The sequence below is a fragment of the Felis catus genome, chromosome B1 (genome assembly GCF_018350175.1).
Source record: "Felis catus isolate Fca126 chromosome B1, F.catus_Fca126_mat1.0, whole genome shotgun sequence".
Classification (NCBI taxonomy): domain Eukaryota; kingdom Metazoa; phylum Chordata; class Mammalia; order Carnivora; family Felidae; genus Felis; species Felis catus.
Window position 1 is genome coordinate 160,730,603 of NC_058371.1, and position 26,877 is coordinate 160,757,479.

Consider the following 26,877-nt stretch of genomic DNA (forward strand, 5'->3'; position numbering starts at 1 on the left):
TGTCTTTCATTCTTCTCTGCTACTGGAGCTTCCTCCCTTCCCACTGCAGCAGCTGATCTGTTTCGCTGCATCTCTGCACTTCCTACTTTCTTCATTGTGGCCTCTTCTCTACTTTCAGTTGTGGAGCTTGTTCTACCAGTCTTTAGATGGATTTCTGGGGTATTTAGGTTATTTCACAGTTATCTAGTTGTATTTGTGGGATGAGGTGAGCCTAGGGTCCTCCTACTCTGCCACTATGTTTGAAGACAAAGAATTTTAATTAACTCTTTCTGTTATACAATGTGGGGAAGGGATATGCTTTATAGGCTTCAGTCTTAGGAGTAGGATGTCCTTCCCTGTCTTACTTTCTCTTCCATATGTCTTCTCTTCTGCCATAGGGTCTTCATCAAGACCCCTTTAGTTTTTGGTGTACCTATCCATCCATCTTGCCCAGAAATTGCATCCCTCCATTGAAAAGACGTCTGGGCCCTGGGTCCTTCTTGTGTTAAGACTTTTGTAGTATGCTGGTGGAGACTTCTCTCTGGTTAGTCTTTGCCTTTCCTGAAGATGAAAAGGGCAGTTTCTGGTTCTAGAAATGGCCTTATGTCATTGAGAGTTCTGATTCCAGTTCCTTCTCTTCACAGAAGAGAGCTGCACTCAATTTCTAGCAAATATCTAAGAGCAAATACAGATGACTGTAGTAAATATTAATTTGCTTTCAAAGATAATCTAGCCTTACATGAAGCATGTTCTTTTTTGTATCATTTTGACCCCATTCATAACAAAACAGTAATACTGGAATTATCGTAGTAAAGAGTTTTTGGAAAAATAATTTCATGAATATTCTTAAATTACAAGGTTTTCTTACACAGAGCCAAGAATGCATTTTTCTGAGCTATTCTAGAAGATAGCCATCTACTCAAAATCTGTTCATTCTGACATCCAAATCTATCCCCTAATACAAGGTGAGGGGTGGTAGGGAGGGTGCCTTTTTCTGTATGTTCAACAATTCTTCATAATTACTTAGAAGTAGATGGAGATTGGGTAACTCCCAGGTCCATACATTATATATTACAGATATTTTTTATCTACTCTGTGCGGCACATCTGCTGGGTGCTGCAGATAACAGTGTTGAAGCAGATATATATGGCTTTCTTTTTTTAAGAAGATATATATGGTTTTTCCCGAGATTGCCATTTTTTAGAGAGCCCTATAATTTAAAAAGAAATGTAAATGTAATGTGATAACTGTTTTGATAGGCAGAGAGGAGCTCCTCCTATAGTATATCTTTTCTGCTGTGTATCTTCAGCATCTTTTCACTGGATCTTCCTTTCCTTCAGCCTGCATATATACTTCAGTTACTTCCCTTGAAACCTGGTCCCCTTAAAACTTGTCCTTTTTCCTTTCTTCCCTCTGAAGTTCATAAAGGAGTGGTTTATAATAGCCCAATTATCCACTTGTCTCTAAACTCACTGTATAGTCTGACTTACCCTTCTACTGACATAAATCTTTTGAAAGTCACCAAAATTCATTTCTCATTTTTTCAGTCTTTATCCTGTTTGATCTCATTTTACAGTGAACCATCCCTCTTTCTCCTCACTCACCTTGTCATTTACTCTTCCATTGCCTCCCTTGACAACAGTGCCTTCTCTCTTTTCTGTCATGTTCTCTGGTACTTTTCCTCCTCCTCATCCCCATGTGTAGATAATTACCCCCAAGGATTTGTCTTTGACATGCTTCTGTCTTTTGCAGATCTTATTTCTTCACCTGTCACTTTTGTGCCTAGGATTCTTAAGTGAAAATACAGGATTGCTTTATTTATTAAGTATTGTATCCTCTACACCAGCTTACTTCCTGAACTCTAACTTCCCATCTCTCAATGCTTGCCTACGTCCTTCTCGGTCTTACTACTACTAATTTCATTCAGATTTTTGTTAACTTCCCAGACCATTCCAAAAGCCACTGAGATTTTCCTAGCAATTCCATTTTCCCTAAATCCATGTACACACTGCTTCTAGACTTCTTTTGAATGAAGTCCTAATGTCTTGACCTGGTATTCAAGGCCTATCATGATCTGACCTCAGCTTATAACAGCTTAATCTCCCTTTCACTTTATTACCCATGTATCTCCTTAAGCTTCAGTCAGATACCTCTCTGTTAATATATCCAAAAGGTTGTAATGTGTTCTGTTGTGTGTCAAAGACGTATCATTGATGTCATGTGTGCTTCAGGTATACTAGCATCTTCAAATAAGGCAGTTTTCATTTAGTATACATATAAAAATGATAGAACATTAAGTCTCTATGTTTTAGATGCCAGCTCTCCCATATTAGACTAGAATGTGACTTTTTTGTTTTTGCTAGGAGCATTTAAAAATGCACAAAGATATGTATTAAGGTATTGTAAAGGAAAAAGCTAGCATTTGGCAGTGCTCTGGAAATTCCACATTAAGTCCTTTGTTATTTAATTAGATTTTTTTTCTGTCCTCTGAAATACTTTTTTCTTTTCACTTAACTGACCATTATGTTTAATTTCAGGCTCTTGATGGTTTTTTTTTAGCAATCATGACAGATGGAAGCATAATATATGTGTCTGAGAGTATAACTTCATTACTTGAACATTTACCGGTAAGTATCCTGTGATTTCTTTCTTGTTTAATGCCTATTTTAAATGTTCTAAAGCACATGGAAGGAGATACCCAGAGCCATGTTTGAAAGGTGGTTTCTGTGGGGGGATGAGAGCTCTGTATCTCTCTTTCTCTGGCGGTAACTAATATTTAGCTGCCTCTCTAACCTCTGCCCTCCTTATTCTAATGCTGTTTTCAGTGTTTTCTCTTTCTTTAATGTGTTTTTTGTTTTGTTTTGTTTGAGAGAGAGAGAGACAGACAGACAGAGCACAAGTGGGGGAGGGGCAGAGAGAAAGGGAGACACAGAATCCAAAGCAGGCTTCAGTCTCTGAGCTGTCAGCACAGAGCCGGACACAGGCCTTGAACTCACGGACGACAAGATTATGACCTGAGCTGAAGTTGGACACTCAATCTACTGAGCCATCCAGGCACCCCTGTTGTTTGCTGTTTTATTGAAGTTATATTTATTGAATATCTACTCTGTGTCACCCTCTGTGCTAGGTGCTGTGTGCAGTGCAATTGACAGTTTTTATAAATTTGAAGTTTTATTTAAAATGTAATTGTTTTTAAAAAATAAAATGTAATTGTCTTATTTAAGATGGGAGTTACAGTATAGATATTCTGAAATTACTTATAAATTACTCTTAAAATGCCCATCTCTTGAAAATTTATGACAATACAAAGTAAACTGTTCTGTAAAGGTCTCTTTCAAGAGATAGTGAAAAAGCAGTATTTTCCTCCCTCTGATTATTCTGCTACTTCATACTGCATAAAAAGAACAGTCTCCACATTTAAAAGACCAGACTCTGAAAGGACCTTATGGAAAGCCAGGTAGTAAGTAATTTGCTAATCTCTTTGGGTCACAGAGAAAATGACTTGGCTTTACTACATTTTTAAAGGGCTCTCTTTTCCAAGTAAGCTCAAATAGTAGGCGATTAGCACAACATCTAAAAATTGTTTGAGAGTAAACAGTAAAATATAGCATCATGTAAGTAAACTAGTATGGACAGAGAAAAGAACAGGCTGATTTACTCAATTTTCTGGGCAGTTCTCTTTTATGAAATACTTACATGGTAAAAAAAAGCCAGAGAAGGAAACTTTTTATAGGATTAATAGACAATGAAGGTAAGATTAAATATTTAAGTTGTAATTATATGCTTTTAAACCATGTACAATAGTATTGGTTTTTCTTTCAGTTATGGATTTATAAAACTATATAATCTTTAACTTAATCATAGAGTATCATTTGCAATATGGTCACACTTTTTAAAAGCCTGCTTTTTGGGCACTTTCCATAAACTCCATTCTGAATTAGATGCTCTTCTTCTTTGTTCTCATGTTACCTACACGTACCGCCATCATGACACAGTAAACTGTAATTTTTTTTTTAATTTGGATAATTATGGTAGGCGTAAGCTTTTTAAGTGCAAGGACTTAATCTCCCTATCTATATGGGCTAGCTAATTATTCTGAGAGGCAGTCAGTCAGTCATTATTTATTGAATATATAAAAGTGAGTAGACTATGTGATGTGGCTGTTAAAAATTCCTTTGTAATGGCACACTGCTGTTGGATCTTTACCAAGAGGATGTTTAATTGCATTTTGAAATAGCATATCTACAGCAGATCTAGTTGGGATTTAAGTGTTTGTAAGTGTTTGATCATTAACATTTCCCCCCTCAGTGAAAACCATCTTAACCTTCCCATTCCCTCTTTGATTTTTTTTTAACTTTTAATTTTAGGACTGTCTTAGATTTACAGAAAAATCAGGAAGATAGTACACAGACTTCCCTTATACCCTATACCCAGTTTCCTCTGTTATTAACATCTCCTGGGTCTTTCTCATTGTGTCAGCTAAAGCTTATAGACTGGCTGGTGAACTTTTGGGTGGAGGAGATTGCTAGTAACTAATCCAGTAGACCTATTTCATTCCATTTGGAGTTAATAGTATCCTTTATTAAAACGGTTTTTTTACTGTTCTCCAGTTACTGTGGATACTTAGCCTCACATCACTGACATTGCTGAATTGTATGTTGTTTACTGGTTTGAAAACACAAACACAAGTGTCTTTTAAAAAAAAAAATTAAGTTTGTTTATTTTGAGAGAGAAAGGGTGTGAAAGTGAGTGTGTACAGGTGGGGGAGGGGCAGAGAGAGAGGGAGAGAATCCCAAGTAGGCTCTGTGCTGACCACATGGAGCCCGGCATGAGGGTTGAGCTCATGAACTGTGAGATCATGGCCTGAACTGAAATCAGGAGACAGACACTTAAACCGACTGAGCCACCCAGGCACCCCAAACACAAGTGTCTTTTGAGAAAACAAAATAGATAATACTTGTTTAGGATTGAACATAATAAGAAAAAACAACATGTGCTTTTCTATTTTGGGTTGTCATGAAAAATTAATTGTAACAAGTTGTTTAAAACAACTTCTTCGTGTTTTAACATACAAGCCCTTTCTGTCTAAAAAGTTGTCTGGAAGGAAAGAAACCAGCAAATCCCAAGTTAGGCGATAGTGTTTATAATTTAGTTCTGTTGAGAAATTAAAATTTGCCATCTTAATCATTGGTCAATATAACTTAAAAATTTTCAATTTTAATTTTAACTCTGACTATAAAGTTAAAACACTGATACCAGGGGCGCCTGGGTGGCGCAGTTGGTTGAGCGTCCGACTTCAGCCAGGTCACGACCTCGCGGTCTGTGAGTTCGAGCCCCGCGTCGGGCTCTGGGCTGATGGCTCGGAGCCTGGAGCCTGTTTCCGATTCTGTGTCTCCCTCTCTCTCTGCCCCTCCCCCGTTCATGCTCTGTCTCTCTCTGTCCCAAAAATGAATAAACGTTGAAAAAAAAAATTAAAAAAAAAAAAACAAAAAAAAAAACACTGATACCAGAGGTCCTATAAAAAATAGTTTTCTTTGTCACTTCATACTTAAGAATTTAGGCACATTTTAACCTATTTGTTGCTAAAAATCAGGAGTAGGAACTTTATTGATGGGTTTTTTTTTTTTTTCCCTCTTGGTCTGATGTTCTTTGACAAAATGATAGCGTCATAATAAACTCAGTGTCAAAAGGGATTTTAGATCTCCTTAGCCCGGCCTCACTTTATGTTATCAGCAAACGTACCTGGAGAAACTGGACTTACTTGTGTAATAATTTAGTGGAAGTGCCAACACAAAAAGTTGGTCTCTTTACTGGGAACTTAAAATTGATAAAACTTTACAAGTTCAGATTGATTCCTTCACACTTGCTTAAAGGTGCTCCTAGAGAGAATATATTAAACTTGTAATTACTTAGTGCAGGGAGGATGATTAGCCGTGTTACAGAATCCAAGACTAAAAGTGCTGCTGTTAAGATACTTTTCCTTTTCTACTCTCCTTAACTTGTTAGTTTGGAAATACAAACACAAGTGTGGTTTAAGAAAATCAGGGGCTCCTGGCTGGCTGATCCGGTTCAACACCTCGATATTAGCTATTAGCTCAGGTCTTGATTTCAGGGTTGTGAGTTCAAACCCCATGTTGGGCTCTGTGCTGGATGTGAAGCCTACTTAAAAAAAAAAAAAAGTACAGAATTTGCCTGATATGAATATAGTATGCAGAAATACAATCTAGAATTTTTTTTGAATACTTATATAATGATTATGAAAGCTTATTTGATAGAGCCAGAATTTTTGTTCCCTGTGCCTATACATAAGGAACACTGTTGTAGTATCCAACATATATTTGGCATTTTTTTCAGAGGAGGTTTTAGTCCCTTTTAAGCTACTCCTCTCCACATCAGTTATTTAACTGTTGGTTGTCTACCTGAAAGAAAATGTAATTGGAAATAGTGAATAGTTTCCACTAAATGGTCACTAAATGACCTATGTAGAAAAAAACAGAAGGGCCTATATGATCCAGTAATTCTGCTATTGGGTATTTACCCAAAGAAAACACAAGCACTAATCCAGGAAGATATATGTACCCTGTGTTTATTGCAGCCTCCTCTGTAATAGCCAAGATATGGAAGCAGCCCAAGTGTTCATCAGTAGATGAATGGGTAAAGATGTGGTTTATGTGTGCAGTGGAATACTACTCAGCCATAAAAAAGAATGAATGGAATCTTGCCATTTGCAAGGAACATGGATGAACCTAGAGAGTATTGTGCCAAGTGAAATTAAGTCAGACAGAGAAAGACAAATATTAAAATATTTCACTTCCATGTGGAATCTAAAAAATAAACCAAATGAACAAGAAGGCAAACAGACTCAAATACAGAGAACAAACCTAGTGATTGTCAGGGGAGATGCATGGGGGAAATAGATAAAAGAGGAGGAGGGTTAAGTGGCACAAACTTAAAGTTTTAGGAAGGAAGGAAGGCTGTTGATTATATGACAATCAGGATTTATATTTCTTCTTTATAAAAATGATTGAGAGAGATAAAAGGATCCAGATGGCTGTCATTTTATTTTCTTTCCTTTGAATTGTGTTTGGGAACTGAGTGGATGGTTTGCCAACATCAAGTATGATCAGCCTCACTTAGAGATTTTAAATGTGTGTGGCTAATGGAAAGTTTGACACATTAATTAATTAAGCAATTTGCTGCCTGTTGACCCTGACACTTCAGATCATTAGGTATTAGGAGAAGCAGAATAGTGGGGAAGCATTGATGTGTTCATACCATTCTATACTAGTCATTCATATTTTTTTCTTCTTTTTTTTTTATGTTTATTTTTGAGAGAGACAGAGCATGAGCAAGGGGAGGAATAGAGAGAGAGGGAGACACAGAATCTAAAGCAGGCTCCTGGCTCTGAGCTGTCAGCACAGAGCCCTACGCGGGGCTCGAACTCATGAACCGTGAGATCATGACCTGAGCCGAAGTCGACACTTAACCGACTGAGCCACCCAGGCGCCCTTGTTGTCAGTGGTTCTTAAGGATAGGAACTGTCTGAATCATTTTTGATTCCGCAGCCATGGCACATCATAGGCAACCTGATGTTTGTCACATTACTGTCGGTTAGAAATCATAGTTAAAGCCAGATTTTTAGCAAGGATTCTAATGCTTAACATACTACTTGCCTTTTTTGTTGTTATCTAAAAGCAAGGCTTTTGAGGGTGCCTGGGTGACTTAGTCAGTTAAACATCCAACTCTTGGTTTGGGCTCAGGTGATGATCTCAGTTTGTGAATTTGAGCCCCTCATCGGGCTCTGCACTGACAGCATGGAGCCTGCTTGGGATTCTGTCTCCTTCTCTACTTGCTCCTTTCCTGCTTGTGCTCACCCTCTGTCTCTCTAAAAAAAAAAAAAAAAAAAAAAAAAAAGCACTTAAAAAAATAAAAACAAGACTTTTGACAATGAGATATAGGATAGATGGCTGGAAAAATGTAATAGAAAAGAAAGGACACACTGAACAATTGAAATAATACCAAAATCAAATCTCCACTTAGCCAGTGGCTGTGCTTTGGTCCTTGGTTGCAGTGTATGCCACCATAATTTACCAAAGGTTTGGATATATGATAAGGCTGTACCTCATAGCCAAGCTCTATCATGTAGCCAAAGCTTTTGCTAGTAAACTTTCTTAGTCCTGTTATATTTTAATCGTTCAAATTTGATGAAATTTACCGTTGCAAATAATTTATCAGACTTCCAAAGTCATATTGACCATAGATCTGATGACACTAGTTAATCAGAGACATGGAGGTCATCTTAACCTTCTTCCACGTTCTCCTGTTTTTTGAGTGGTGCTCTATATTTTGACATTTGTCAGTTTTTACGGACAATTGAAAGAAAGCCATATGCTCATGTGGTGTTTTAAGAATGATGATCTGCTTTTTTTTTTTTTTTTAATGTTTTATTTTGGAGAGAGAGCACAAATGTGGAGGAGAGGGGCGGGGGGAAAGAGAAAGAGAGAGAAAATCCCAAGCAGGCTGTACACTCAGCACAGAGCCTGATGCAGAGCTTGATCCCATGACCTTGGAATCATGACCTGAGCCAAAACTAAAAGTTGGACACTCAACTCACTAGGCCACCCAGGCGCACCAAGAACAGTGATATACTTTTAAAATAAACGTATCTTGAATCACTAAATTTATTATTTTTTTAATTTCTTTTTCAGTCTGATCTTGTGGATCAAAGTATATTTAATTTTATCCCAGAAGGGGAACATTCAGAGGTTTATAAAATACTCTCTACTCATCTGCTGGAAAGTGATTCATTAACCCCTGAATATTTAAAATGTAAGTAGTAGCTATTAAGCAAAAAGTTAAATGTATTTGGTTGCATTTTCCTTTACTTTTGTAAGCTTGTCATAAACACAGACATTATCTAACCAAATGAACACATAGCATCATTCCATATGCCCTGTTAGATCCTTTTTAAATATTAGTATATATATATATAATGGAATTATGACCATGTTAGGAGTCTTAACTCTATTTCAGAATACATTGAAATTTCATCTTTTTTGTTATAATAGTTTTGTCATAAAAATGTGTTTTTCACAAAAATCGAACTTGGCAATATATTTTTTTAAAAAAATCTTTTGGTATTTAATGAGAGAAAACTGAAACATTCTCATTTTCACCATCATTCACCAATTGACCACTGAAACTGGGGGAAAAATAAGTTATGTATTTCAAAAAATTATTAAGTAAAGGAAATTGCTTTATTAAGTAAACAGAATGAAATGATCACTTGCTGGATATATTTAATGTGCCTGGCACTTAAGCTGTATCATAAAGGTGCCAAGAATAGTGGAAAAAGTCGTTGCCTTTAAGAAGTACAAAATAAAAATACTATGGTATAATCATACATTTCTCTTAGATCCATTTAACAAACTAAAATGACCAGAGTATCTCATTTTCTTCAATAAATTACCTCTTGTGTAATCTGAAATTGTTGTAATACTGTATAGATAATTAATCACTTTTTTCATGATTTAAAAATTTTGATTTTTCTTGGGGTGCCTGGGTGGCTCGGTTGGTTAAGCATCCAAGTTCAGCTCGGGTCATGATCTCACGCATGGTTCATGCGTGGGTTCGAGCCCCACATCAGGCTCTGTGCTGACAGCGCAGAGAGAGCCTAGAGCCTGCTTCAGATTCTTTGTCTCCCTCTTTCTCTTCCCCTCCCCCATTTGCACTCTGTCTCTCAAAAATAAACATTTTTAGAAATTTTTTCTTTAACTTTTCTGGTAATACTGATTAATCATTTTAAAGGTTCTTCGTATTTTGTGCTTTTTTTTCTTTAAGTTTATTTTGAGAGAGAGAGTGAGCATGCACATGAATGAGAGAGGGGCGGGGTGGGGGTGGGGGGAGAAGAGAATTCTAAGCAGGCTGCAAGTTGTCAGCACAGAGCCCAACATGGGGCTTGAACTCATGAACCATGGGATCATGACCTGAGCTGAAATCGAGTCGGATGCTTAACCAACTGAGCCACCCAGGAGCCTTTAAGGGTTCTTTGTATTTTGAATCCTAAAATTCTGTAGCATACTAACTGTCCACGAGTAGAGATACACACATGTACATATATGTGTAAGTATGTATGAGCAGCTATTATTGTTAAGAAGGGATAGCCTGTTAGAAGGAGTTGTGAAGAATTAGAGACGAAGAGAAGAATCCATTTGCTTTATTAAATAAACAGAGTGAAATGACCACTTGTTGGATATATTCAATGTGCCTGGCACTTAAGCTGTATCATAAAACTGCCAAGAATAGTGGAAAAAGTCGTTGCCTTTAAGAAGTACAAAATAATGGGGCGCCTGGGTGGCTCAGTCGGTTAAGCGTCCGACTTCGGCTCAGGTCACGATCTCGCAGTCCGTGAGTTCGAGCCCCGCATCGGGCTCTGTGCTGCCGGCTCAGAGCCTGGAGCCTGTTTCAGATTCTGTGTCTCCCTCTCTCTCTGCTCCTCCCCCATTCATGCTCTGTCTCTCTCTGTCTCAAAAATAAATAAATGTTAAAAACAAAAAATAAATAAAATTAAAAAAAAAAGAAGTACAAAATAAAAATACTATGGTATAATCAGACATTTCTCTTAGATTTATTTGACAAACTAATATGACCAGAGTATCTCATTTTCTTCAATAAATTACCTCTTATGTAATCTGAAATTGTTGTAATTTGTGTAATCTGAAACTGTATAGATAATCACTTTTTTCATGATTTAAAAATCTTCTATTTTTTTTTATTTAAGCAATTATTCATAATTGCTTAAAAATCAAGCTCTTACAACATTGACCAATAGACTATCTTAGAGGAGAGAGACCTGGGCTGGATATAGAGGCCAGTTATGTGTCTATAAATAGTGCTTGACATCGTGGATTGAATGACATTGCTTGAGGTAAATATACAGAGCAAGGAGAGAAGAAAGCTGGAACCCTGGGACATAGCAGTAGGTGGACAGGAGAAAGGGTCCACTTTAGAGACCTTCATAAGCACGAAATTGGCTGGAGAACTGAATGCAATTCTCTGGCAGAAAAACAGTCATTAGGCTTCTGCTTCCAAGATCAGAGGTGAGGTTGGCAACAATACTTTTTGATAGAGAAGAGCCTTAAATGACTTCCTGACCCCCTAAATAGCTGATATACAAAAAAATTATTTCCCCAGAAAAATAGGGTTTCATGCCAAAGGAGTAATAGGATATAAAACAGAGGAAATTGCTTAGAAAATTTAGGATTCTGCAAGTAGGTCATTTGGGCCATAATGATGAAGGTGGGGTGGCACAAGTGGTGTGATTTTGTCCAGAGAAGCAAATAGGGCTTAATATTTCATCCTAAGGAGTTTGACTTTTTACACAGTGAGGAGTCAGTGAAAGGGGATTTGAAAAAAAGTGGTCTGAAAAAAATATATCTCAGGTGGAAAATTTTGAAAGGACCAGATTGGAGGTTAGGATAACAAAAGAAGTAAGGATGAAAAGGAAAGACTATGCATGAGTATTGAGTAGATAAACTCAGTAGGCACAGATGTTGGGTATTAGGTACAGGTGACCAAGTGGCTAGGGATCATCCGTGGGAAGGTTTTAGGAAGAAAGTAGTTAGATTTTGAATCTGATGACTTTGATTAAAAGCCATTCATGGTAATAACAAGAGTATGAGTTTGATGCTGTGAGTGAAAGGAGGTGTTACTGGTCCTTGAGTGCTAAAATAATAATGACAAAAATAATATATATGAGTAGTAGGCAAGATTGAATTTGAGCAGCAAGAGTTTGGAAGCATAAAGAATATGTTTTTACTAGATGAAGGGTAATATTTCTACTAAATTAGTGGTACTAGATGCTCAGTTGGAAAAAACGACTAATGGGCACTTCATTGGTGAAATAAATAGTGGGCCCTGGTGACAGATTAGTTTGGGGCTTGTGATAGGTAGAGAAGAGACCAAATTGATAGGGTTTCTAATTGGGGTGATAACAGATATAGGACAAAAGGGAAGAACAGCTGGCTTAGAAGAAAGACGAATTAACTTTCAGATATTTCGTGTTATTTGGTGGGATAATCAAGTAGAAATGTCCTAAAGTAAATAGTAATTTGAGATTTGGTCTTACATAAAATGTGAGAATTAAGGAGAGAGATTTAGGAGTAATTAAATTTACCAGTGCCAGTAAGTTTATAAGGGATAGAAGATAAAGAGAAGGAGAACTTTTGTCAATGTCCATAGTTTGAAGATAGATTGACAGAAGGTATAGAAATCGTCAATAAGGTAAGAAGGGTAAGATTTGTGTGATGGGGATGAAGGCATGTGAGTTTTAAAAGAGGTAGAAACAATGAGGAAAGATCATTGAAGTTAACCATACAAATGTTGGTGATCTTCCAAAGAGCAATTTCTGTAGAGGTGTGAAGAGTAAAGCCACATTTCATGAGGTTAAGGAAAATGAATATATGGAAACTAGAGCATGTAGTAAAAAGGAAGGTCTGTGATAAAAAAAAAAAAAAAGGCATGAAAAACCTTTTGTTTAAGATAGAAAGACTTAAACAGATTTCAAAGTAGAAAGTTAGGACCCAGTGAAGAGAATATATGGATGCTAAAGGAATGAATGACTGTGGTGTAGCTCTGGTCCTAGAGAAGACTGTTCAAGGTAGAGATAAAAACCTTAGCTTTATTAAAAAAAATTTTTTTTAACATTGTATTTATTTTTGAGAAACAGAGAGAGACTGAACAGGAGCGAGGGAGGGGCAGAGAGACACAGAGATAGAATCTGAAGCAGGCTTCAGGCTCTGAGCTGTCAGCACAGAGACCAACGCGGGGCTTAAACCCACGAACCGTGAAATTGTGACCTGAGCTGCGGTCAGAGGCTTAACTGACTGAGCCACCCAGGCGCCCTTAGGAGCATTTGCTTTATGATGGGAAGCAAAAACCTTTCTTTGATATTAGAGTGAAGAATGAGAAAGAAGGAAAGTGCGGAAACATATAGTTGCTTGTATCTGAAGGTCTCTTTTCTCTATTAAGGACAAGGTGAGATCATCTCCTAAAGTAATTCTGCTTTTATGGACTAAATGTCATTAAGGGCCTCTGTTGAAGAAAATAATGATTATAAACTTACACAACTTTTACTATATATCATTCTTTAAGATAAATCAAAAATATATCAAATTTTTTGTCATTTCAGCAAAAAATCAGTTAGAATTCTGTTGTCATATGCTTCGAGGAACAATAGACCCAAAGGAGCCATCTACCTATGAATATGTGAAATTTATAGGAAATTTCAAATCTTTAAACAGTGGTGAGTTAAAATGCTTTTCTTATAAGTATATTTAACTTGGTATTTCTTTTAAGCTCTTAAAGACATAGATGTTTGAACATCAATAAAAATTAGATTTTACTGGAGTAACTGATGATATATATTTCCTTATTGTTGTAGTATCGACTTCAGCACACAATGGTTTTGAAGGAACTATACAACGCACACACAGGCCTTCTTATGATGATAGAGTTTGTTTTGTAGCCACTGTCAGATTAGCTACACCTCAGTTCATCAAGGTATGTTTCTTATTTTATTCTCCAAAGAGGATTTCACTTCATATTATGAGAATTATCTTTATGTAATTGTTTTGTTCTTTCCAAAGTTACTGAACAACTTCTTTCAAACGCTGAAGTAGTAATGATGATGAGTCATTAAATATACATGGTCTTAATAATTTTGAAGCAAATGAGTTATCAAGGCACTCATTAAATTATAACTGATTTTAAAATACATATCCTTTGAAGTTAACCAATGGTTATATATCACCACTGTCCTACTTTTGTGCAAAATTTTAGGGTACTTTTTGTTTACTTCATGATCTGCATTAAAGGAGAAAGGCCAAAAATCTAGCTAATTTTTAAAGATTGCTTTTGAAATTTCTTAAAATATGCAAGTGCCTTTTACTGCATATAATTTGCTTTTTTAATTTTAAAATTCAGTTAAATAATTTATTTTATTTCCTGGGCCCAAGAAGTAGATGATTAGTAGAGAAGTGGGAAAATGAAAGAGTTCAACCATTAGAAAGTGGCTTGAAATAAGCCAGACTAAGATTTTAAATTTAGGAAGATATCATATTCTAGGACAGAATACTGAAATAGCAGTTAAAGGATCTTAATCCAGTCTTGCTCTGCTTGTTTTGTTCTTAGGAAATAATAGCAGTGGCTAACAATTGTTGAGTGTTCGTACATGCTGCATATTTTACATGTATTCTCTCATTTAATTCTTAAAACAACTTTAAAGATAGATGTTAGTATAGTCCTCATTTTATATATAAGGAAGCTGAGGCTTAGGGAAGTTCAGTTACTTGCTCAGAGTTATAGCTATCACGTGGTAGAACTGGGATTGATTCTAATTCCCATTCTCTCAAAGCCCAAGCTTGTAATTCACTATATTGTGATACAGAAGGTCATTCAGGGGCACAGAGGAGTTTGGAGTGCATTGCTGAGTATGAGTAGGGTGGAGGGGGTAGGGATGGTGGGAGATAAGGTTAGAAAAGTAAGCAGTCTAAAAATGAAATTTATTTCTTCATTGTTTCTCCATGCTAAAGAATTTAAACTTTATCGAAACAGAATGAGAAGTTATGAAGGTTTTTAAGCACAGAAGTCATAATCATACTTGAGTATTAAAGAGTATTTGTGGCCAGAATAGAGGATGAGTTAAAGAATAGGGAGACTGGTCTGGAGAGAAGCTATGGTGATAATGTGAGCCAGTGATGGCAAGTCTAGGGTGTAAGACCCTGAAGATGGATGAGATCAAACAGATTTTTTTTTTTTTTTTAACCTAGAAGGTGAAATTGAAAGGATTTAGTATCAACCACTTAGGTGGAAAAAGGTGAAAATGAGATTATGTTGTGACTATCAGATTTCTAGACTGATGGCACAGCACAGGTATGCCTCCAGTGTTGAGATGCAAAATTGTGGGAGATGAGGAGTCAGGCAGTTCATTTTAGGACATAATGAGTTTGTGATGCATGGGGACATCCAGACAGTTAGAAAATACAGAGCTATGATTCAAGACAGAGATCTGAATTTAGAATGTGGGTTTATAGGCATGTGAGTAAATAGAGAAACATACTGAGTGAGAAATACTCCCCTAGAAGTCTGCATATGTTTATTGCCACATTCTTTAGTACCAGAAAATTAAAATGTGATTAAAACATTTCAGGGAGAGGCGGCTGGGTGGCTCAGTTGGTTAAGTGTCCATCTCTTGATTTCGGTTCAGGTCATGATCTCACAGTTTATGGGATCAAGCTCTGCATCAGACTCTATGCTGACAGCACAGAGTCTGCTTGGGACTCTCTCTCTCCCTCTCTGCCCCTTCCCTACTTGCTCGCTCTCAATAAATAAACTCAAAAAAATTGTTTAGGGAAAAATTATCTAATAATGACTTTTTTTCCTTCAAATTTTTATTTAAATTCTTGTTAGTTAACCATACAGTGCAGTATTGATTTCAGGAGTAGAATTCAGTGATTTATCACTTATAAACAGCTCCCAGTGCTCATCACACGTGCTCTCCTTAATGCCCATCACCCATTTAGCCCATCCCTCCCACCCACCCACCCACCCACCTCCCCTCCAGCAACCCTGTTTGTTCTCTGTATTTAAGAGTCTCATGTTTTTTCCCCTCTTTTTTTCCCCCTCCCCTGTGTTCATCTGTTTTGTTTCTTAAATTCCACCTATGAGTGAAATCATATGGTATTTGTCTTTCTGTGACTTATTTGCTTAGCATAATAACACTTTAGCTCCATCCATGTCATTACAAATGGCAAGATATCCTTCCTTTTGATGGCCAGGTAATATTCCATGGTGTGTATGTGTATGTGTATACACCACCTCTTCTTTAGCCATTCGTCAGTGGACGTTTGGGCTCTTTCCATAGTTTGGCTATTGTTGATAATTCTAATAATGACTTTTATGGCTAACAATATTTAAAATTCTTCTAAGGATACAACAGTATTTCTAAATTCTAATTATTAATTTACTTGTAGGAAATGTGCACTGTTGAAGAACCTAATGAAGAGTTTACATCCAGACATAGTTTAGAATGGAAGTTCCTATTTCTAGATCACAGGTAATTTCATTTTTAAATCCCATAAAAAGCTAATTGTCATATAATTCTTGAAATTAATTGGTTTCAAGGATACACTTAATCAGATGTTCAAATCCATTATCCATTTTTCAAAAAGTAAAGATTTCCCCCCAAACTGATTTCTAGTTGAGGTATTTCTTATTCTGGAAAAAGTTATAATTATCGATTGTTTTATATGTGATTTAGGGCACCACCTATAATAGGATATTTGCCATTTGAAGTTCTGGGAACATCAGGCTATGATTACTATCATGTGGATGACCTAGAAAACTTGGCAAAATGCCATGAGCACTGTAAGTAGATTTTAATATTTCTGGTGATAATAACTGCTTTTAGTCTAATAAATAACTAATGTATTAATAGAAGATGGTAAAATGCAGACTTGTAAACATTTTTGTATTTTTGAAAAATATTGGAAGATTTCACTTTATAACCCAATCCAATAGGAATCCTAGATCAAATTTAAATTAAACTTGTTCCTTCCTGTTTTACATATTTCAATCTATAATAGTAAGTACAGGTTTATAATATGGCATCTAATAAGCCTTGTGTTTGAAGTGTTTAAATTCTACATCTAGAGTAAAATTGGGATGATATGTCAAAATATTAGAACACTGTTTCATATATTTTTATTTCAGGCATATAAGTCTGCCTAGGAATTAGGTACACATTTAAAGAAACTTTTAGAAAGCCCATAGTGAGTGCTTAATGTTTCCTGCCATTATGCTTATTAGCAGCAGGGACATTAACATCTTGTTGTACCTGGCTGGCACTATTCTAAACAGTTTATGTACATTATCTCCATTATTCATCAACACAGTTCTAGAAAGTAGATATTGTTATTGTCTCCATGAGTAAATTGAGACACAGGAAGGCTAAATAATTTACAATCCCACAATTCACTGGTGGCAGAGAAAGGTTTAGAGTCTAGACCTACTACCTCTTTACCACATGCTATTCTTTGTTTCAGAAGTTTGTTTTAATGGTAAGTTTTATTTGCTTCTCTGATTCTCCTCCCCAAATCCTACCTCTTGGAGTGTCCTCTATAGCTTAATTAGATATTCAACATTCTTTCATAATGTCTTAGGCTGGTCTAGTAGGCCTCTATATGAAAATAAGGCATGTTATATAACAAAATCAACTAAATGGGAGATTTCAAAATAAAGTAATTTCAGCACAAAAAACCCATTATGCGCTCCAAGTGATAGGGGCAGTAGGCTCTATGATGTATTGAAAAGATCTGACACTTCTACTGACTAGCTGGGTAATTTTGGACAAACAATTTAAAATTTGTAGACCTCAGGGGCGTCTGGGTGGCTCAGTCAGTCAAGTGTCCGACTTCGGCTCAGGTCATGATCTCGCGGTTTGTGGATTTGAACCCCGCGTCGGGCTCTGTGCTGACAGCTTGGAGCCTGGAGCCTGCCTCAGACTCTGTGTCTCCCTCTCTCTGACCCTCCCCTGCTTGTGCTCTGTTACTCTCTGTCAAAAATAAGTAAATCTAAAAAAAAATTTTTTTTTAATTTGTAGACCTCAGTTTCCTCATGGAGAGAGAAAGAGAGATTGATTCCTGATTGGCATTTCCTGAAGTTTGTTTCACTGAATGCTGATCCCTTAAAAATAGATTTTATGGTCAAGGAAGACTGGGAAGCACTTCATAATCAATCCCTACTACCTCCCCACCCCCAGAATCATGACATAAATTAGCATACTAGAAGTTTTGAAAAGAAAGACTAAATAAAACTATTTAACAACATTCCCCAAATTAACCACAAAATTCTTTTTTTGCTTAATATCTGTTAAAAAGCTTCAGAACTTACAACCTACAAAGAGTGTTTTGGGAAATACTGTTGTCAGTTACTTGAAACAATTAAGTTATTCTGATTTTGGTTAAAGGTTTGAATTAAGTGCTTCAAAGATGCTGTACCTGCCAGGGTACCTGTACCTGTGCGAAAAAACTCAGATGTGATCACTTATTGCTCTTCAGTCTCTGTTGGTGGGAGGAAGTCAATATGTGAACACTTTATTTTTAAATATTTGGAAATTTACTGTGTGTGAAAAGTATCTGAGATCAGTAGTAACTGACTCTAAGTGGGGCACTGTGGAAGATATGTTAATTGCTTGGGACATTAAGCTATCCCTGTAGAATAACATTTTCTTACAACTGATATTTATGTTACTGAAAAGCCATTGAATTGTGAATGTAGATTTAAATGTAAAGGCTAGGTTTGGCTAAAAACCAGGTTCATAACTAATGATAATGAGTCAATAAATATATTTTTCTTTTCTTCTTAGTAATGCAGTACGGGAAAGGCAAATCATGTTATTATAGATTCCTCACCAAGGGACAACAGTGGATTTGGCTTCAGACTCATTATTATATCACTTATCATCAGTGGAATTCTAGGCCAGAATTTATTGTTTGTACTCACACCGTAGTAAGGTAATAATTCTTTTATAGAACTTATGAATTATAGAAACACTGATAGTGATGTTGGCAATGAAACTTTCAGGCATGACTTGTTAAGAGCTACAGTGATCTTTTTCCTAATTTTTGATACGTCTTTTTGTTAAAATTTTATTAAATTTACTTACAAGCATTAATTTTATTAAATTTACTTACTGGCATTATGTAGAAATAGAATACAGGTATATATGCATATGTAATTCTTAACATAAGTGTTACAATTTAAAGCAGAAATTTTAACTATCTTTTTTATACCAAAGTCAATCATGTAAAAGGAACACCGGAGTAGATCAGCATATTTTTCCTTTTTTTAATTCTTCTCAAGTACTGTGTAGTTAGAGATCATTTACAGTAGCATATAAAACTTCTGAGATGACTAGATTAAGATAGAAAACTATAGATGTGTTCTAGGATTGTGTAGTGCATAGCAAATAGGCTGGAATCCGTGGTGAACAAGTAAGACCTGTAACAGTCAGTGCACTTCTGCAGTATTGTAAATGAGTGATTAAGAACTAAAATTCTATTTTTTTCCATTTGTAGTTATGCAGAAGTTAGGGCTGAAAGACGACGAGAACTTGGCATTGAAGAGTCTCTTCCTGAGACAGCTGCTGACAAAGTATGTATCTTACAGTTTAAAAAAAATTATTTCTTCCTAATGAAAGGCAAGACTCAATAATTTATAGGAAAATTATTTTTCAAATATTTAATTTCCTCACTTGTGACAGAATTATAATTATATTTTACTTTTTATTTTAATTTTAACATTTTAAAACCTTATATACTTCTAAAAAACATTTGAAGGGCCTCCTATTTAGTGAGAGACATGTATGATTTCACATTTAAATTACCATTTACTAATTGCCTGCAATGTGCAAGGCTCTGGCCAGGTTCTTTATATGAATTTCCAAGTGTCACTTATTCCTCAGACATCCTTATCTCTTAGGTGATATTCCCTTCTTGAAAATGTTGAAACTTGAGGTTTTAGGGGGTTTGGGGGGAAGCCTCCCCTAAAGACATATGACTGGAAGTTATAGTCAGAATTTGAATTCTGGTTTTTCTTTTCTTTATGTCAGATATAAGTATAGTATACTAGTTACCTATTGCTATGTAATAAAAGTTAATGATGTAAAATAATACACATTTATTATCTCATCGTTTCTGTGGGTCAGAGATCTAGGCACGGTTTAGATGGGCCCTCTGCTTATAATTGGTCATTTGGCTGCAATCAAGGTGTCAGCCCAGGGTTTTCTCACAACGCTATAATCAACCTGTCAGTTGGGGCCACAGATATCTCAAGGTTCAGCTGGGGCAGAATCTGTTTTCAGGCTCACTCAGTGGTTGTTGGAAGGATGTGGTTCCGCATGGGCAGTTGGACTGAGTGCCTTGGTTTGCTGGCTAATGGCCCGAGACCACCTTTAGTTCGTTTCTAGGTAGCCATTTTATCAAAGGAAGCATGTCAGAGATCCAGGGAGAGGGAACGACAGCAAGATGAGAGTCTTCTGTAACCTAATCACAGAAGTAATATCCCATCATTTTTGTCTATTCTATTAATTAGAAGTAAATCACTAGGTTCAGCCTGTACTAAAGGGAAGGGATTATACAAGGTGGTGAATACCAGAAGACAGGAATCAATGTGAGCTATGTCAGAAGTTCCCTACAACGGTTGTTTTTGACCTGTAGAAAATAGTGGAATGAAAAGAATCAAGAATAAAAAGTGAGTTAAATAAGCAGCATGCCCGGGTTGATATGGGAAGTATTATTCAGTTTTCAACAAACCTTATTAAGTACTTTCCATGTGCCAGAAAGTACTAGATAGGGGTCTAGATGCTCAGAATACAGCAGTGAATAACCTGGACAAGTTTTCTGCAATCATGGATCCCATGTGAAAGAGTTTTTTCAAAGAGGCTTTGTATGCTTAGAAGAAAAAGATCCAGTATATTTTATAAAACACATTTTCTGAGAAAAGTGCTTAAATCTAGGGTACCTTGAATTTATAGAAACCAAAAGTAATACAGAGATTGTTCCTCCTTGCTTCTTTTTCTCTCATGCCAGTGTCCAATCCTAGTAAATTCAACTAGCCCTACTTCCAAGTATACTTCACATATGTGTACTTTCCTACTGTATTTACTCTTAACCACCACAGTCCTCCTGGAGTTAGGGAAGAGGTCCACGTGATATAGATTTTTGAGAAACTTTAATGTGTAGATAGGTTTTAAGGTCATGAATCCAAATATGATCACCAGGTGAATGAATGGCGAGACACACACACACACACACACACACACACACACACACACACCCACCCACCCACCCACCCACCCACCCAAGGGCTAAGCACTGGGGCATTCCATCATTAAGATATGAAAGAAACAAGGAAGAATCAGTCACAGAGGAGACTGAAGGGAAATATCTAGTCAGGTATGAATAAAAGTGAGAAACCGAGTTTTCATAGAAGCCAAGAAAAAGTGTGCCCATGAGGAGTAAACAGTCAGCTTTGTCAGATTCACCTTAAATAGGTTAAATTAGGTGAGAGCACTGAGAAGTGTGCACTGAGTTTAACAACAAGTATTCATTGATCAATAAGAAAAGATTGGGTGGAATAGCAATATGAGTGAAATCCTGATTACAGTGGGCTTAAAAGAGAAATTCCTGGGACAGGGTAATTAGAGACAGTGAGTAGGGAAGGTTTTCCTACAAAAAGGAGAGGAATGGAAGAGTATTAGGAAGAAATAGGCTTAAAAGAAGTTTTTGATGTTTAAGGTGGGAGAAATAATAGCATGTTCGTATACTGATAAGAATGGTCTGATGGAGAGAGAATTACTGCTAGAGATAGAGAAAAAAATGCTAGAGCAAAGTTCTTGAGCAGGGGAGAGAAGATGGGATCCAGGCCACAAGTAGACAGATTGGGCTTAGTGGAAAGATCATTTAATGATAGAGAGGTTTAGTAGACTGTGATCTTTAGGTCAAATCTCATTCTCTGCCTGGTTTGATAACACTCACAAGCTAAAAATATGGTTTCCACATGTTTCTCAGTGATTGAAAAAAAAATCAAAAGAAGAATGGTGTTTGTGACACATGAAAATTATATCATCAAATTCCACAGCTACACTCAATTGTGTATATATTACCTATGTTTGCTTTTTTTTAATTAAAATTTTTTAATGTTTATTTATTTTTGAGAGAGAGTGTGAGTGGGGGAGAGGCAGAGAGAGAGGGAGATACAGGATGCGAAGCAGGCTTCAGGTTCCCAGCTGTCAGCGCAGAGCCGACACAGGGCCCAAACCATGAGATCATACCTTGAGCCGAAGTCAGATGCTTAACTGACTGAGTCACCCAGGCGCCCCTAATTTTTTTTTAATGTTAGTTTATTTTTGAGAGAGAGAGTGCGCGAGCAAGCATGAGGGGGGAGGGGGAGAGAGGGAGATACAGAATCTGAAGCAGGCTCCAGGCTCTACACTGTCATTACAGAGCCCAACACGGGGCTTGAACTCAGCAACCATGACATCATGACCTGAGCTGAAGTCGGACGCTTAACCGACTGAGCCACCCAGGAGCCCCTGCCTATGGTTGCTTTTGTGCTGCAACAGCAAGTTGAGTAGTTGCAGCAGAAACTACGTGGCCCCCAAAGCCTATAATATTGACTCTCTGGCCCTCACAGAGAGCATTTGCTGACCCCTAATCTGTAGTGACATAAAGAAATTGCAGAGTATATGAGGACAGATGCTGTTAGTTAGGTTGATATGATAATAGGAGCTTATAGCAATGTCCAACAGTGAAATAGGAAGCAGAATAACCAGCCAAGAGTGAGGTTAGGAGAAGAGTTGTTTGAAGTTTGAAAAGAGCCGAGCAAGTGTTAAGTTGCTTTCTAGGAGGGGCGCCTGGGTGGCTCAGCCGGTTAAACATCCAACTTTGGCTTCATGATCTCAAGGTTCATGAGTTCGAGCCCCACATCAGGCTATGTGCTGACAGCACAGAGCCTGGAGCCTGCTTTGGATTCTGTCTCCCTCTCTCTATCTATTCCTCCTCTACTTGTGCGTGCTGTCTTTCTCTCTCACCCTCTCAAAAATAAATAAACATTAAAAAAAATTTTTAATTGTTTTCTAGGAGAGTAGGAGAGTGAACAGATGTGGAATAGATTAAAAATTGGATTTAAACAGTATTGGGATTTTTCCAGGGGAGTGTGGTGGAGGGAGATAGGAGCAAGAGAGTTGATGATAACCTGTAAGGGTGTGGTTATGATGATTAACCATGAATTTATAAACTTGGTAAAGAGGGGAGAGAAGATACAAAATGAGAGAGTGTGAAAATGTGGTAGAATCAATGTATTTTATGTTCCACTAAAGGATTATTGGAGCTGGCATACTAAAGAGAATAAGAAATAGTGGTCTAACAGGAGGATCTTTGAAATTGAGGTTATGGAAAGTTTATTCTTTTTTAAAAAACTACTTATTTATGAGGTGCCTGGGTGGCTCAGTTGGATAAGCATCCAACTTCGGCTCAGGTCATGATCTCACGGTTTGTGAGTTCAAGCCCCACATTGGGCTCTGTGTTGACAGCTCAGAGCCTGGGGCCTGCTTTGGATTCGCGCGCGCTCTCTCTCTCTCTCTCTCTCTCTCTCTCAAGAATAAATAAACATTAAAAAAATTTTTTTAATATTTATTTTGAGAGATAATGCATGCAAGAGGTGGGGGAGGGGAGAGGGATAGAGAGAGAGAGAGGGAGGGAGGGGGGGAAGGAGGGAAGGAGGGAGGGAAAGAATCCCAAGCAGGCTCCATACTGCAAGCCCGCAGGGGCTTGATCCCACGAACTGTGAGATCGTGACCTGAGTGGAAATCAAGAGTCAGATGCTTAACCGACTGAGCCACCCAGGAGCCCTATAAGGTTAATCTTATTGGTAATGATAAGGTCTAAGATATGACTGTAAGAATGAGTGACTGAGGACAGGTGGAAATCAAGATCTTTGTGGGAGAAGACATCAAGGAAGAGCGAAAACATGATGATGAACATGTGAATTGATACTGATGTTGATAACCGTGGATTTAAGAATAACTTGATGGTAGACTTAGCCAGGAGCAGAAATTTTAATACAGGTACTTAGTGAGGAGTGACCATAAGGGTCAGTAGATAACTGTACTAATGAGAGATAGTCATATAATGATAATATGAGATTCTGGCTGTGAGTTTTGGAAAAGGAGGAAAGGGGAAAATTGTGGAAAGAGGAGGAGGAGGACTTCTCTACCCCTCCAGAGCAGCGATCTGAAGGTTGTGAAAGAGAAAATAGCCACCACTTAAAAGTCCTGCAAGGAAGTGGTGTTTTCTATAGACAGCTAGCTTTTAGTTAGAGCAAGCCAAGCAAATGGATGTTCAAAGATGAGGTTGAGAATACAGGAGATTTTGATAATGGTGGGTAATATTCCATTGTATGTATACAACACATTTTGTTTATCCATTCATCTAGCAATGGACACTTGGGTTGCATCCATCTTTTGGCTATTGTGAATCATGCTGCTATGAACATGGGTGTACAAATACCTGTTTGAGTTACTCTGTTCAATTTTTTTGAGTATATACCTAGAAATGGAACTACTGGATCAGGTAGTAATTACTTAATTTTCTGAGGAACCGTCATACTGTTTCCTGTAGTAGCTTCATTATTTTAAATTTTCACCAGCAGTGTACAAAGGTTCCAATTTATCCTCATCAGCACTGGTGATTTTCTGTTTTGTTTTTGTTTTAAATAATAGTCCTCATGGGTGTGAAGTGGTATCTCATGGCTTTAATTTGCATTTCCCTAATGGTTAGTGACATTGAGCAACTTTTCTTTTTATTTAAAAAAAAAAATTTTTTTTAACATTTATTTATTTTTGAGACAGAGAGCATGAACAGGGGAGGGTCAGAGAAAGAGGGAGACACAGAATCTGAAACAGGCTCCAGGCCCTGAGCTGTCAGCACAGAGCCCGACGCGGGGCTCGAACCCACGGACCGCGAGATCGTGACCTGAGCCGAAGTCGGCCACTTAACCGACTGAGCCACCCAGGCGCCCTGCAACTTTTCTTTTTAATTAATTTATTTTGAAAGAGGGAGAGAGAGTGCATGCACAAGTGGGGGAGGGACAGAGAGAGAGGGAGAGTGAAGGCTGGGTAGAGCCCGACATGGGGCTCAATCTTAGGAACTGAGATCGTGACCTGAGCTGAAATCAAGAGTCAGATGCTTAGCCGACTGAGCCATCAGGTGCCCTGGGCATTTTTTCAATGTGTTCACTGGCCATTTGTATATCTTCTTTGGAGAAATATATATGTAAGACCTATGATTTTTAATTGGATTGTTTGGGGGGAGGTTTGCTATTCAGTTGTAGGATTCTTTTATATTTTCTGGGTGTTAATTCCTTATCAGATACAGGTTTGTGAATGTTTTCTCCCCTCCCATGGGCTGCCTTTCCACTGTGTTTGTAGTGTCCTTTGATGCACTTTTGTTGCTTGTGCTTTTAGTGTCACATCCAAGAAGTCGTTACCCAGTCCACTGTCATAAAGGCTTTTCTCCTTTTTTTCTAAAAGTTTTATAGTTTTAGCTCTTATGTTTAGGTCTTTGATCCATGACAGTTAATTTTTGTGTATGGTAGAAATTAACAAAGAGTTTAATCATTCTGTTGCATCTGTTTCTATAAATAAAGAATGAAGTAAAAAATTTCTGACTGTAGAACAGCAGTTTTTATTTCTTTACCTAATATTGCAGAGGTAAATATTACACAGGTACCTTTGCCTTGTTGTGGGTGAAAACTGATTTGGAGAAGGAAAAGTAGCCAGTTATATTGCTAACTTTGGATAACTGAACTACAAGAAAACATTTATTTTACTGTCTCCTTAGAGCCAAGATTCTGGGTCTGATAATCGTATAAACACAGTCAGTCTCAAAGAAGCCTTGGAAAGGTTTGATCACAGCCCAACTCCTTCTGCTTCCTCCCGGAGTTCAAGAAAATCATCTCACACAGCAGTCTCAGACCCTTCCTGTGAGTACGCTAGCTTGAAAGCAGACTTTCTTTCAAGAGAGTGCTTCTAAATTGTTACTGGTGTCAGCATTTTTCATCAAATGCTACTTTAGTATTATTTTTACATGAAAAAGTTTACTGTAGTATTGTTTGTTAAAAAGCTAGAAACACTCTTTTTAAGTTTATTTTTTTAATTCAAGTATAATTAACATGTTATATTAGCTTCAGGTGTTCAATATAATGTTTAAACAATTCTATACATTATTTAGTGCTCATCATAGTAAGTATACTCTTAATCCCCTTTGCCAATTTAAGAAACAAAAGAAATGAATAAAGAAAAAGGCAAACAAAAAACCAGACTCTTAAATATAGAGAACAGACTGGTTGGTTTCCAGAGGGAAGGCAGGAAGGAAGATGGATAAAATGCTACTTAAAAATGATTAGTTTTACATTTCTGAACTCTGTTAACTTTTCCAGTGAGCAAGAGGCACACTGCTTACATTTAACAAAGAATTATTTATAAAATAGCCTGTAAAATATTTAGGTAGTAGTGTTGGTATTGTTATGTTGCTTTTAATCATCCCTCAAAAAATAAAGCAAAACTGTTTATTCCTTTTTTACTGGTAGAACCTGTCAGTGTTCTTTAAGTTTGCTTTTTGAGAGTTTTTTTTAGTTCTTGTTTTAAATGAAGACTTGCATAGTTATCATTGAATTAGTAACCTTTTTCTTTTTGTTTAAAGAGTTAAGCCCTTTCATTTCCCAGGGTATTAAAACTATATATTATAAGGAAAAGGAGGTTGTTGGAACCACTTAACACCATGGGTAGAACATTAAAGAGGTTAAACATAGAATTTCTGAAACCTTAGGAAAAAAAATTTCTCCTTTGTAGCTGTTTTTCTCATTTTATAAAAGAGAAATTATACTTTTATGTTATGCTTTTAATGGAGGGAGGTACAAAATGCAAATCAGTGTAAATCAGTACATACTCATTAACATAGTGATGAATGTAAATTAGGAATGCATTGCTAAACCTCAAAAACTACAGTTTCTTGCAACCTAAAGTAAACCTTTAGTTTACTGCAGTAAGAATACTTAAAATGAGATCTACCTTCTTAAATGTTTAACCATACGATACACTATTGTTGACTATAAGTACAATGTAGTGCAGACCTCTAGAGCTTATTCATTGTAGTAAATGGAGATGTTATTGATTAGTAACTCCATATTTGCTTCAATGCCCCCAGCCCTTGGCAAGCACCATTCTAGTCTTTGATTCAATGAATTTGCCTATTTTAGATACCTCATATGATGGAGTCA

At 36.9% G+C, this 26,877-nt stretch overlaps 1 protein-coding gene across 7 annotated transcripts in view; it reads left to right on the forward strand.

The window, feature by feature from the left end:
- Positions 1–26,877, forward strand: part of CLOCK (clock circadian regulator) — a 130,048-nt gene that overhangs the window by 75,936 nt on the left and 27,235 nt on the right. For 6 of the 7 annotated variants that reach the window (XM_045056358.1, XM_006931114.5, XM_019829486.3 and 3 more), the window contains 9 exons: positions 2,517–2,606; positions 8,688–8,808; positions 13,169–13,282; positions 13,421–13,539; positions 16,011–16,093; positions 16,298–16,404; positions 18,404–18,551; positions 19,116–19,191; positions 25,440–25,581. In XM_045056358.1, the coding sequence (XP_044912293.1) occupies positions 2,517–2,606; positions 8,688–8,808; positions 13,169–13,282; positions 13,421–13,539; positions 16,011–16,093; positions 16,298–16,404; positions 18,404–18,551; positions 19,116–19,191; positions 25,440–25,581 (1,000 nt within the window). The remainder of the gene's footprint in view (positions 1–2,516; positions 2,607–8,687; positions 8,809–13,168; positions 13,283–13,420; positions 13,540–16,010; positions 16,094–16,297; positions 16,405–18,403; positions 18,552–19,115; positions 19,192–25,439; positions 25,582–26,877) is intronic. The other variant, XM_019829487.3, reaches the window with a different exon arrangement.